Below are 11031 nucleotides of genomic sequence, written 5' to 3'. Positions count from 1 at the left end.
CTCAACCCCTACACTTTCGTTTTGGGGCTTGGGGGGTCCTGAAGGGAGGGATCCCGGGCCGTCTTCCCGCTCTGCATTTGCACCGAGCTCTTCCTGTGTTTGGTAAGTTTCCCTACTACCACCCCTGATGAACCATCCCGGCATCGTATCAATAGTTACTTTTAGAGGTTCTGATAGATTCTGCGCTTATCCAAGATCTCACCCATAGTACTTGGTGGAGATAGGACTGGAAGGTGGGGTTTTCTTGGGTTTTTTTTTGGGGGGGGGGAGGGGGTTGAGATTTTATTTAGGGGCCCCTGGGTGGCTTAGAGGTTAAGGATATGCCTTTGACTTAGGTCATGATCCCAGGGTCCTGGGACCACGGACTCCCTGACCAGCCGGGAGTCTATTTCTCCCCCTACTTCTCCCCTCCCTGCCTCACCCCACCCCCGTGCTTGCGTGCTCTCTCTCTCTCTCAAATAAATAAGATCTTTCAAAAAATAAATAAAAAATAAAGATTTTATTTATTTGTCAGAGAGAAAGAGAGCACAAGCAGGAGGAGCTGCAGGCAGAGGACGAAGCAGGCTCCCCGCTGAGCAAGGAGCCCCATGCGGGACACCATCCCAGGAGCCTGGGATCGTGACCTGAGCTGAAGACCGACTGAGCCACCCGGGAGTCCCAGGAGGGTGTTTTGTTTTGTTTTGTTTTCTTGGTTTTAAAAGATTTTATTTATTTGAGAGAGAGAGAAGAAGAGTGAAAGAGAGAGAGCACAGGGTGTGGGGACCGGGACAGAGGGAGAAGCAGACACCCTGCAGAGCAGGGAGCCCAAGGCAGGACTCCATCCCAGGATTCTGACTGGGATGCCAAATGGGACCCCTGGGATCATGACTTGAGCTGAAGGCAGTCGCTTAACTGACTGAACCACCCAGGTGCCCTAAAATTTGGTTTTTAATCATTTCAAATTTACAGAAAAATCCCAAGAACAGTATAAAAATTCTTGTATATCTGAATCCTATAATCCACCAATGACACCAAGTATTAACATTTTATCACATTTTAATTTTTCTCTCTGTAAAAAAGACATTTATTGTTATTTTTCTGAACTAAAGGTAATTTACAGACATAATGCCCTTTACACATAAATACTTCATTGTTTATTTCCTAAAAACAGGGATATTGGCATATATAACCAGAAAGCCAGAAATTAGACCATTATCAAAATCAGAAAACTTAACATTGAGTTAATACTATATTTAACATACAGATGTTATTCAAATTTCACTAATTGTCCCAACGATGTCCTTTATATAAGTTTGCTCCCTGGTCTAGGATCCGGTTCAGGCTCACGCAGTGCATTTCATCTTCAAGTCTTTTGTCCTCCTTTCATCCTGAGCAGTTTCTCAGCCTTTTTAATCTTTCATAACATTGACATTTTGGGAAGAGTATAGGACATTTATTTTGGAGAATGTCCCTTAGTTTAGGTCTGTCTGATGTTTGCTCATAATTAGAATTGTGCTTTTGGGGCAAGAATATCACACGAGAGAGGTTGCCTCCTTCTCAGTAACTCACACCAAGAGGCACACGATGTCAGTGTGTCTCATTATTAGTGATGTTAACTTCAACCACTTGGATTAGTGGTAGCCACCAGGTTTCTTTTTTTTTTTTTTTTAAGATTTTATTTATTTATTTGACAGACAGAGATCACAAGCAGGCAGAGAGGCAGGCAGAGAGAGAGAGAGGAGGAAGCAGGCTCCCCGCTGAGCAGAGAGCCCGATGCGGGACTCGATCCCAGGATTCTGGGATCATGACCTGAGCCAAAGGCAGAGGCTTTAACCCACTGAGCCACCCAGGCGCCCCAACCACCAGGTTTCTTGAGGGTAGTTATCCTCCCTCCCTTTCTCTCTCTCATAATTAGTAAGTAATTTGTGGGGAGATACTTTGATCCAGAATCCTGGTCCTTAGGACGCCTGGCTGGCTCAGTCAGTGGAGCATGTGACTCTTGATCTCAGGGTTGTGAGTTCGAGCCCCACCTTGGGGGAGGGATTACTTAAATAAATAAAATTTTATTAAAAAAAAATAAATAAGGGCACCTGGGTGGCTCAGAGGGCTGGGCGTCTACCTTTAGCTCAGGTCATGATCCCAGGGTCCTGGGATCTAGTCCCGTGTTGGACTCCCTACTCAGCAGGGAGCCTGCTTCTCCCACTCCTTCTGCTGCTCCTCCTGCTTGTGCTCTCTCGCTCTGTCAGGTAAATAAATAACATCTTTTAAAAAATAAAAAATAAAATCTTGCTCAAAAAAATTAAAAATTAAAAAAAACACCTAGTCCTCATCAAGTTTATGCCCATTAATTCTAGTATCCATTTATGATCCTTGCCTGAATCAATCATTATTATGATGGGTGTAAAATCATGACTTCTCTAAATCTATCATTCCTTTCCCATTTATTTAACTGGCATTCTATTGTAAGGAAGAGCTTTTCTGTATCTCATATATATTTTTTAAGATTTATTTATTTATTTTGAGAAAGAGAGAGATCACAAGTGGGAGAGGCGGGAAGAGGAGAGAGTATCTCAAGCAGATTCCCTGCTGAATGAAGAGGCTGATACAGAGCTTGATTCCAGGACCATGAGATCCTGACCAGAGCTGAAACCAAGAGTTGGAGGCTTAATCAACTCTATCACCCGGGTGTCCCTATTTTTCAAAAAGATTTTATTTTATTTTATTATTTATTATTTTTTAAAATATTTTATTTATTTGAGAGAGAGAGAGAGCATGAGTTGGGAGGAGGGGTAGAGGGAGAGGGAGAAGCAGACTCCCTGCTGAGCAGGGGGCCAGCTAGTGCAGGGCTCGGTCCCAGGACCCTAAGACCATGACCTGAGCTGAAGGCAGATGCTTAATGAACTGAGCCACCCAGGCACCCCTATTTATTTATTTTTTAACTCCAAGAGGTAGAGATTTTATTTTTAAGTAACTTCTACACCCAACATGGGGCTCGAACGTATAACCTTGAGGTCAAGAGTTGCATGCTCCCCCAGCTGAGCCAGCCGGGTGTCCCCTTATCTCATACTTGTTTGTTTGTCTGTATGGACCCAAAGGATTCTTAGAGTGGATTATTTATAATTATTAATTATAACAACTTATCGGGGTGCCTGGGTGGCTCAGTGGGTTAAGCCTCTGCCTTCAGCCCAGGTCATGATCTCAGAGTCCTGGAATCAAGCTCCGCATCGGGCTCTCTGCTCAGCGGGGAGACTGCTTCCCCCGCACCCTGCCTGCCTCTCTGCCTACTTGTGATCTCTGTCAAATAAACAAATAAAATCTTTTTAAAAATTATAACAACTTATTATAATTGTTATAAAATTCTATAATTATAAAGTTGTCCCAGATTTGGCCAGTGGGCAAACTAGCCCCCTTTGGTACCTCTGTGCATCCTGGGTTCCCTATCAGAGCCTATGTACTCTGTACTACGCTGCCTGTGGCTTGTCTAATGGTCCAGAAACTTTGAGTACCTAGCATATAGTAGACCCTCGATAAATGTTGTTTCAACTAAAGTGAAAACAACAGCTTCCCTTTTGAAAATTTGCTAGGACTCTACCTTTATTATCTCTAATAGTAATTCTAATGCTGATTTCTCTAATTGTAAAAATAATTTGTGTTCGGTGTGCCTGGCTGGCTCAGTGGGTAGAACATGAGACGCTTGATCTCGGGGTTGTGAGTTCAAGCCTCATATTGGTTGTGGAGATTACTTAAAAAAAATAAAATAAGGGGGAGGCACCTGGGTGGCTCCTCAGTTGGTGAAGCATCTGCCTTCAGCTCATGTCAAGATCCCAGGGTCCTGGGGGGATGCCTGGGTGGCTGCCTTCAGCTCAGGTCATGATCCCAGGGTCCCGGGATCAAGCCCCGCATTGGGCTCCTTGCTCAGCAGGGAGCCTGCTTCTCCCTCCTCCTCTGTCTGCTGCTCTCCCTGCTTGTGCTCACTTGCTCTTTCTCTCTCTCTCTCTCTGACAAATAAATAAATTTAAAAATCTAAGAAAAAAAAATCTGGGGAAAAAAAAAAGATCACAGGGTCCTGAGATCGAGCCCTGCATCAGGCTCCCTGCTCCACCAGGAGCTTGCTTCTCCTTCTCCCACTGCCTGTTGTTCTACCTGCTTATTCTCTCTCTGTGTGTCAAATAAATAAATAAAATATTTTTTAAAAGACTGAATAAGGGGTGCCTGGGTGGTTCAATGGGTTAAGCCTCTGCCTTTGGATCAGGTCACAATCTCAGGGTCCTGGGATCAAGTCCCGTATCAGGCTCTCTGCTCAGCAGGGAGCCTGCTCCCCCGTCTCTCTCTGCCTGCTTCTGCCTGCTTGTGATCTCTCTCTCTCTCTCTCTCTCTCTGTCAAATAAGTAAATAAATAATAAAAGACTGAATAAAAAGTTATTGTAGGGCGCCTGGGTGGCTCAGTGGGTTAAGCCGCTGCCTTCGGCTCAGGTCATGATCTCAGGGTCCTGGGATCGAGTCCCGCATCGGGCTCTCTGCTCAGTGGGGAGCCTGCTTCCTCCTCTCTCTCTCTGCTTGCCTCTCTGTCTACTTGTGATCTCTCTCTCTGTCAAATAAATAAATAAAAAATCTTTAAAAAAAAAGTTATTGTAATGCATCTACTCTTTAATAGGCCTTTTCTTTTTTTTTTAATATTTTATTTATTTATTTGAGAGAGAGAGAGAGAGACAGTGAGAGAGAGCATGAGCGAGGAGAAGGTCAGAGGGAGAAGCAGACTCCCCGTGGAGCTGGGAGCCTGATGCGGGACTCGATCCCAGGACTACCAGGATCATGACCTGAGCTGAAGGCAGTCGCTTAACCAACTGAGCCACCCAGGCGCCCTTTAATAGGCCTTTTCAAATCAGTCTACCATTTAAGACATTTTATCTGCCTGCTACTCCCCCTGCTTGTGCTCCCTCTCTCTCTCAAATAAAGTCTTTTGTTTTTAAAGATTTTATTCATTTATTTGACAGAGAGAGACACAGTGAGAGAGGGAACACAAGCAGGGGGAGTGGGAGAGGGAGAGGTAGGCTCTCTACAGTGCAGGGAGCCCGATGTGAGACTCAATCCCAGAACCCTAGGGTATGATCTAAGCCAAAGGCAGACATATAACCAACAGAGCCACCCAGGCACTTCACACTTATCACATTTTTTATTTAACTTACTTACTCGTTTGCATTTTTGGGAATCTGTTTTTTGCATTGAGTTCCACATAAACCCCATGAAGGAGGAACAATGCCTTGCTACATTTTATTCCTAGCCCTTCTAGTAGTGCCTAGTACATAATAAATGCTCAGTTAATGTTTGTTGAATGCATAAATACTGTTGTTCCTCTCTTCCATTGCCTTCCTCTCCCAGACTCTTGGTTTGCTCTAGAAAGGGGTTGTTAAGACCATTGTTCCAGCATCTTCTATGTTTGTTGTTTTTTATTGTTTTTACAATTTTTGGCGCTTTCCCAGTCTCCACCTTTTCTTCAAGGGACTGTACTTTCATTCATTCATTTGTTCACTTATTCAACAAGTATTTACTGAGTACCTACTATGACCCCAGCACTGTGGAGCACAGGTACTGCAGGCCCTTGGGAACAAAATGACTGCTCTTGGGGAACATACAGTCTACTGGGAGAGACAACCGAATAACCACATAAACATAATTATAAACCAGAGTAATGGTATGAAAGACAGGATAGGGGAACCTAGCGAGGGGATGGAGGTCAGAGGCCTCCCTGGAGATGGAATAGGTAGGTGTGGGGTGGGTTTGGGGGCAGTCATAAGAGCAAGTCAGGCATATGGAATAGTCTGTGCAAAGGCCCTGAGGCAAGAAGAAACACAGGCTATTGGAGGGAACATGGTGAGAATGGAGGAGCTATGAGGGGAAAGACTAGGGCTGGTCTTGAAAATCACCTTAAAGATCCTGGTATTTCCTCTAAGATCAATACAAAAGTCACTGATCCTTACAAGAGACATGTATTGGAAAGGGGACCACTCCTGCTCTTTTCCCTCAGTTACCAGACTGTACCACTCTTGTCCTCTACCCAGGGTTCTTCCACTTCTGCTCCCTCCTCCTAGTCTCCCTTACCCTATTTTCCACTTCTCCCACCCCTCAGCGTTCTGTTCAGGGTCTCACCCAGGTGGCCCTCTTTGTCCCTAGTCAGAGCCTGTACTCCTTTCCCCACCACTTCCCTTTGCTCCGCCAACATCCCGAGACCCTCCGGCCTCCAGAGCCGCCCACTCAGTGCACCGCAAGCCGGTTGGGTTGCCTGCAGCCAAGCGGGGCAAAACCCACAGCCCAGGTGTGTTCTGAGAACCCTTGACTCCTGACTCCGAATCATCCGGGCCCCTTCTGGCCTCCTGAGAGAAGCCGCTCTGGGTTGTGGGGCAGGGAGGGGGTGGGGAGCACCTGCTGCCTGAGGAGGAGTCTCTTCCTCCCAGGTGGAGCCCATAGAAGGGAAACACAGGGCAGATGTGGTGTCAGACTTTATTGAGGGGATTTCGGTCACTGACAAAAGGGTGAATTGTTGGGGGGGCCGGTGAGATTAAAGAGGTCAAGTGGGAGGAGCGTCAGTTCTGACAGGAGTGGGCTGAGGGGATTATAGGGAGTGTGGGGAGGGGAGGCACCAGGGATCTAGGGGAGGGCAGAGGGAGGAAAGGCTCCAGTGAGAGGGGGCAGGGAGGAGAGGTGAAGGCCCCTTAGAAGCCATGGTTGAGGACTGGGAGCAGGTAGTCTTTTCAGCAGAGGAGGCGGGCACACAGGCTGGGGAAATGGACAGGGTCGCGGACCTCATGGAGGCCTGCTGCCTGGCGCTGGCCTCCTCACTTCCGGGCGCCCAGGGCCAACGCGATGATGAAGCCCACCACCAGCAGGAACATGGCGACAGACAGCAGCACTGTGATGACCACCATGCCCCCCGTCCGGGCCATTCCCAGCCCAATGGATTCCACCTTTCTTCCTGTCAGAAGAGGCGGGAGAGGCCTTGGTGGGCACGAGGAGCCCCTGTTCCGACCCGAGGCTCTCTGGTTCACCCAGATTTCCTTCATCCATTTATTCAACCAACCAGTCAGCTGAGCCACACATTCATCGCATAAACGTTTATGAAGCATCTCCTATGTTGGCCACTGAGGACGCAGAAACTGATTGGACACGATCCCTACCCACAGAGAACCTTTAGTTTATGAGATGAGTCAACCGGCTGTTAAAAGGCCAAGGGCTTAAGGCTAGGATACAGGTAAGCAAAGAAGCTACGGGAGCCCAGGGAAGGCCAGCTGGTGGGGATGGGGTGGGAGGGCCAGGGAAGATTTGGAGAGCTCTGATTTACTTACGAGGAAGTGTGGACATTGGGATCTCTCTACTGGACTCAGTGGATGTCCCCTTCGTCACTAGGTAGGAAATGCTTTTGTGGAGGGGTTTGGGAGAGAGAGGAGAGACTCCTCAGTGATTATCTGGGACTTGGGAAAAGAGGGAGGGAGCCCAGTCCTCCCCCTTCCTAGCCATGCCTTCCTCTAGGCTCTTGGTCCCTTCAGCCGTATCCTTACTTTCTTACCCCAAGCTGACCAGATCCCTCCCCACCAGCAAATGTCAGGACCCATCTTCTCTCCCTGCACCCCCTCCCACAGGTGCCCTGGATCTGGGACCTACTAGTATTTGGTTCCTGGCACGAGGTTTGTCACCTGGTACGCGCTGAGCCGGGTGACTGTGAATCCGGCCCCGCTGTCCACCACACTCACCAGCTCCCTGCGCCCACGGCATGGAGGCACCACGAAGCTAGATTTCACCACTGGCAGCAAGTTGGGGGTGAAGTATGGAATATGAAATATGGGTGGTGAGATATGGGTGGCCCAGGAGAAGGGTTATAGGAAGGCAGGAGCTGGGGAAGGGGTGCGGATGGTGTCCTGGGTAGAGTCTCTGGGGACCAGGGGGCCACCTTGGGAGGGGGTAGCAAACCTTGGCTGTCATTGGCTCTCCGGACCATGAGTGTGGCATTGCCCCCTGTGAGGTGACAAGGGGGCAAGGCAACCAGCAGGCTCTCCGTTAGTGCCAGGGACAGCAGACCAGAGATGCTTGAGATGTTGAAGTCTGCTGGGGGGCCAAGAGGGAGTTCGAGCTGGGGCAACCAGTCCCCTTCCCCACCATCAGATCTGGCCCTGACCCCTGGGGGCCATTTCTAAGGATGCAGACGCCTCCCCTTCCACTCTACCCCGCGTGGGCAGAACACAGGCCTTTGCTCATCTGACCACCAGGTGGCAGGCTTGGGCTGCAGAAGCTGGGCCGTCCACCAAGTGGCCAGACTCTGGATGCCAGTAGGGGGCAGCCACCAACCTTATCGGGATTCTTAGCCTGGGGCCCTTTCCACACCTCTCTGCCTCCTGGGTTTGGAAGAGGACCAGGAGTGTGCCTTGGGCTCAGTGACTGATGCCTGGTCACTGCCATCACCGGCCCCCCACCCTCAACTGGCCAGACCAGCTCCTCTTCGAGGGTCCCGAAGGCACAGTGCCTCCTGCGGTGGACTCAGAGTCCCTCCCCACACCCCACCAGAGACGGCAGAGACCTGCAGCCCCCAGGGCCAGGACAGTCAGCAGAATCAGGATCAAGGGCCAGGTCTGGACGGGCAGCAGGGATGCCATAGCTGGGCCGGGAGCTAGAACAGGAGCTGGCTGGCTGTGGCTTCCAGGCAAGTGAGGCCAGGCCCCTGCGGTGGCTGATTTTGTCTTGGGGTGGGAGTGGCTGGAGGGGAATCCTGTCCAACCTGCCCTTTGGGCCCTACAGCCTTAGGGCAGGCCCCCCAGACAGGTTTTTCAGGACGGGGAGCCAGCTCTCAGGCCAGAAGTGGGGATGCCCTGGCTGGATCTTGACGGCTTAGTCAGCTGCAGAGGGGCTGGGTTATTAAGGTGGGGGTGGAAATCACCCCTTCCCCTAGAACTCCCACATGTTAGGGCCTGAGCATTCCTGCCTGCACGTGCCTCTGGAAATGTGGCCTGTTGAGGATGGCTCCGCACAGATGAGGGGAGCCTTCCAGAAGGGCAGCAAGTTCTGAGATTGTCCTGGTGTGCAAGAAGAGGAGATGAATGCCAAGGGGCCCCAGACAGGGCCTTGGACGAGCAAGGATGGGAGGGAAACTGAGGCTGGTAGTAGGGGATGGGGGCAGCAGAGCCAAGGGTTCCAATTCACGGAGGCCAGTGAGACCCAGACACTGCTATTTGGGGAGAAGCAGAGGGGTGTCCGTGCCAGGGAGTGTGTGGGAGTCAAAGTCCTCTGGAGGGGCCAAGAGATGCTAGGGAAGACTTTCAGAGAGACAGGAGAGGCAGGAACCAGCCCTGTCCCGTAGAGAAGGGCAGTCAGCCTCAGTCAGCACCATTGTCAAACTGATGGAGAATGGAGGAGAGAGAGACCTGGCAGGAGAAAATAAAAAGACACACAACCCCTCTGACTACATCCTCCACCCCTGGGCTCAACCAGACAGAAGTGAGAGAGGAGTTGTGGAAAGCGAGGAGAGATGAGGAGAAAGTCCTCGCAATGGGCACAGGGCATGGGTCACCATACTTACCATTCTGGCCTCCGTGGGCTGTCCGTGTCACTGGCTCCCTTTTGTAGGTATGGAAACAGACTCAGAGGGAGACTTCGCTAGGAGGGGCCGAGAGCTACATCCCTGAAGGATGTCTGGACGCCATGAACCATTCTCTCTTCCCCAGTCCCAGAGAAGGGCCAGGGTCCTGTAAGGAAGTGTGGGGGGGGGGGGCTATGTCCTTACCCCCATGATGGGAGGGGGAGCTTCAAAGCTGGAGTGCTAGCATGGGGTGACTGTGAGGCTAGAACTCATGGACTCAAACAGAGGGTATGAGGCTCTCAGACCAGCGCTGGTGCACATTTCCGGGGATGATTTATCACTGAGGATCTCACTGAGAGGCAGGTTCTGATTCAGTGGGTCTGAGGTGAAGCCTGAAAGTCTACATTTCTAATAAGCTTCCAGGTAATGTCGACTGCCTCGTCTGAGAGGCCCAGACTTTGAATTACCACATGCTCTGTGCTGTGCCCCTTACACACACACACACACACACACACACACATGCAAGCAGCGGATCCTCTTTGGAGGAGATGAGAGGCAGATGTGTTTTCCCCAGTCTCTCAGGACAGGCTGCCTTGGGGTGAGGAATTGAATTCTGTTTTTTCTGTGCCTTGGCTTTTGTCTGCCTACCACCATCCTACAAACCGAAAGAGGACCGTTTGCACATTGAGGAGAACTTTGGAGAGAGGGAACAAAGTAGGTGCTGGCATCCTAGGGGTGAGGGGATCTTCCTGGTGCTCTTGAAATCCCATCACTGACCTGGAAGGATGTGGACCCTGGGGCTGGGGAGGTATCTCTTCCAGTCCCAAACCAGGAAGCAGAAAGGGGGGGGGCGGGTTAAGTGCAGGCTGGGTTGTCTTGGGTCCATGCCTCAGTCCACACCCCATCTGAAATTAGGAGTGGGACAGAGTAGGGTAGGGCAGGGCAGAGCTCTGCCTGGATTTTAAAGGGCTAACAGGGTCCTGTGCCTTTAAGCCCTCCCTTTTCCCTCCAGCCCCCCTTCCCCACCCCGGCCCTCCCCAGGTTTCTGGAGGAACTGAGAGTTGCGTCTTCTCCCTGCCCTGCCGAGCTGCTCACTGGCTGCTCTGGAGGCTGTGCTTTGCGGTCTCCATGGAAACCATTAGTTGCTAAGCAACTGGAGCATCATCTGTGCTGAGCTCTCGCATCTAATTATCCCATCACAGCGGCCGAGAAGGGTTTGGGGAGCTGCAAGGAGGGGGAGGCCAAGCGCAGGAGCAAGAGGATAACTCTTTTAGCAAAGCAGATTCATTGACACGCTGAAGTCATTTAAAGCCACAGCACCCTGGGCCTCTAGGGGATGTCCTCGCAGTTTGGAGGAAAGGAACCAGGGCCACAAATGCCTGTGGGGTCTCTCTTTTGGACCCACACTCTCTAAGCTGTCTCCCCCTCGGACTCTTAATTCTAAACTCACTGAACTCTTCTGCCCCCTTCCTTCCACGTCCCATACCCAA

General features: G+C 50.4%; 1 protein-coding gene across 2 annotated transcripts; it reads right to left on the bottom strand.

Moving 5' to 3' along the window:
* Window positions 1-6471: 6471 nt before the first annotated feature.
* Window positions 6472-10652, bottom strand: UPK2 (uroplakin 2). Of its 2 annotated transcripts, none has more exons than XM_047692075.1 (7): window positions 10637-10652; window positions 10319-10446; window positions 8546-8721; window positions 7942-8073; window positions 7636-7774; window positions 7320-7390; window positions 6472-6949 (listed from the first exon to the last, which is right to left on the bottom strand). In XM_047692075.1, exons 2-7 carry the CDS (start codon window positions 10444-10446, stop codon window positions 6813-6815), a joined length of 783 nt encoding a protein of 260 aa, XP_047548031.1. In that variant the 5' UTR covers window positions 10637-10652; the 3' UTR covers window positions 6472-6812. The 2 variants fall into 2 exon arrangements, with proteins under 2 accessions (XP_047548031.1, XP_047548032.1); XM_047692076.1 differs by lacking the exon at window positions 10637-10652 and adding an exon at window positions 10568-10631 and having other exon boundaries at window positions 7942-8076; window positions 8546-8635.
* Window positions 10653-11031: the final 379 nt, after the last annotated feature.

Source organism: Lutra lutra, chromosome 10 (assembly GCF_902655055.1).
Source record: "Lutra lutra chromosome 10, mLutLut1.2, whole genome shotgun sequence".
Taxonomy (NCBI): domain Eukaryota; kingdom Metazoa; phylum Chordata; class Mammalia; order Carnivora; family Mustelidae; genus Lutra; species Lutra lutra.
Note: the sequence above shows the minus strand (reverse complement) of the source record. Positions and strands in the feature narration are given on the sequence as shown.

What these genes read in the sequence shown, in the direction of transcription:
- UPK2 (XM_047692075.1), bottom strand. Translation starts at nt 10,446, where the DNA reads ATGGGGTGTGGACTGAGGCATGGACCCAAGACAACCCAGCCTGCACTT. An exon ending in CCTGGCCCTGGGGGCTGCAG is followed by an intron (nt 8,074 to 8,545) that starts GTCTCTGCCGTC and finishes GCCCCCCAGCAG; the next exon opens with ACTTCAACATCTCAAGCATC. An exon ending in CCCAATGTCCACACTTCCTC is followed by an intron (nt 6,950 to 7,319) that starts GTAAGTAAATCA and finishes CTCTTCTGACAG; the next exon opens with GAAGAAAGGTGGAATCCATT.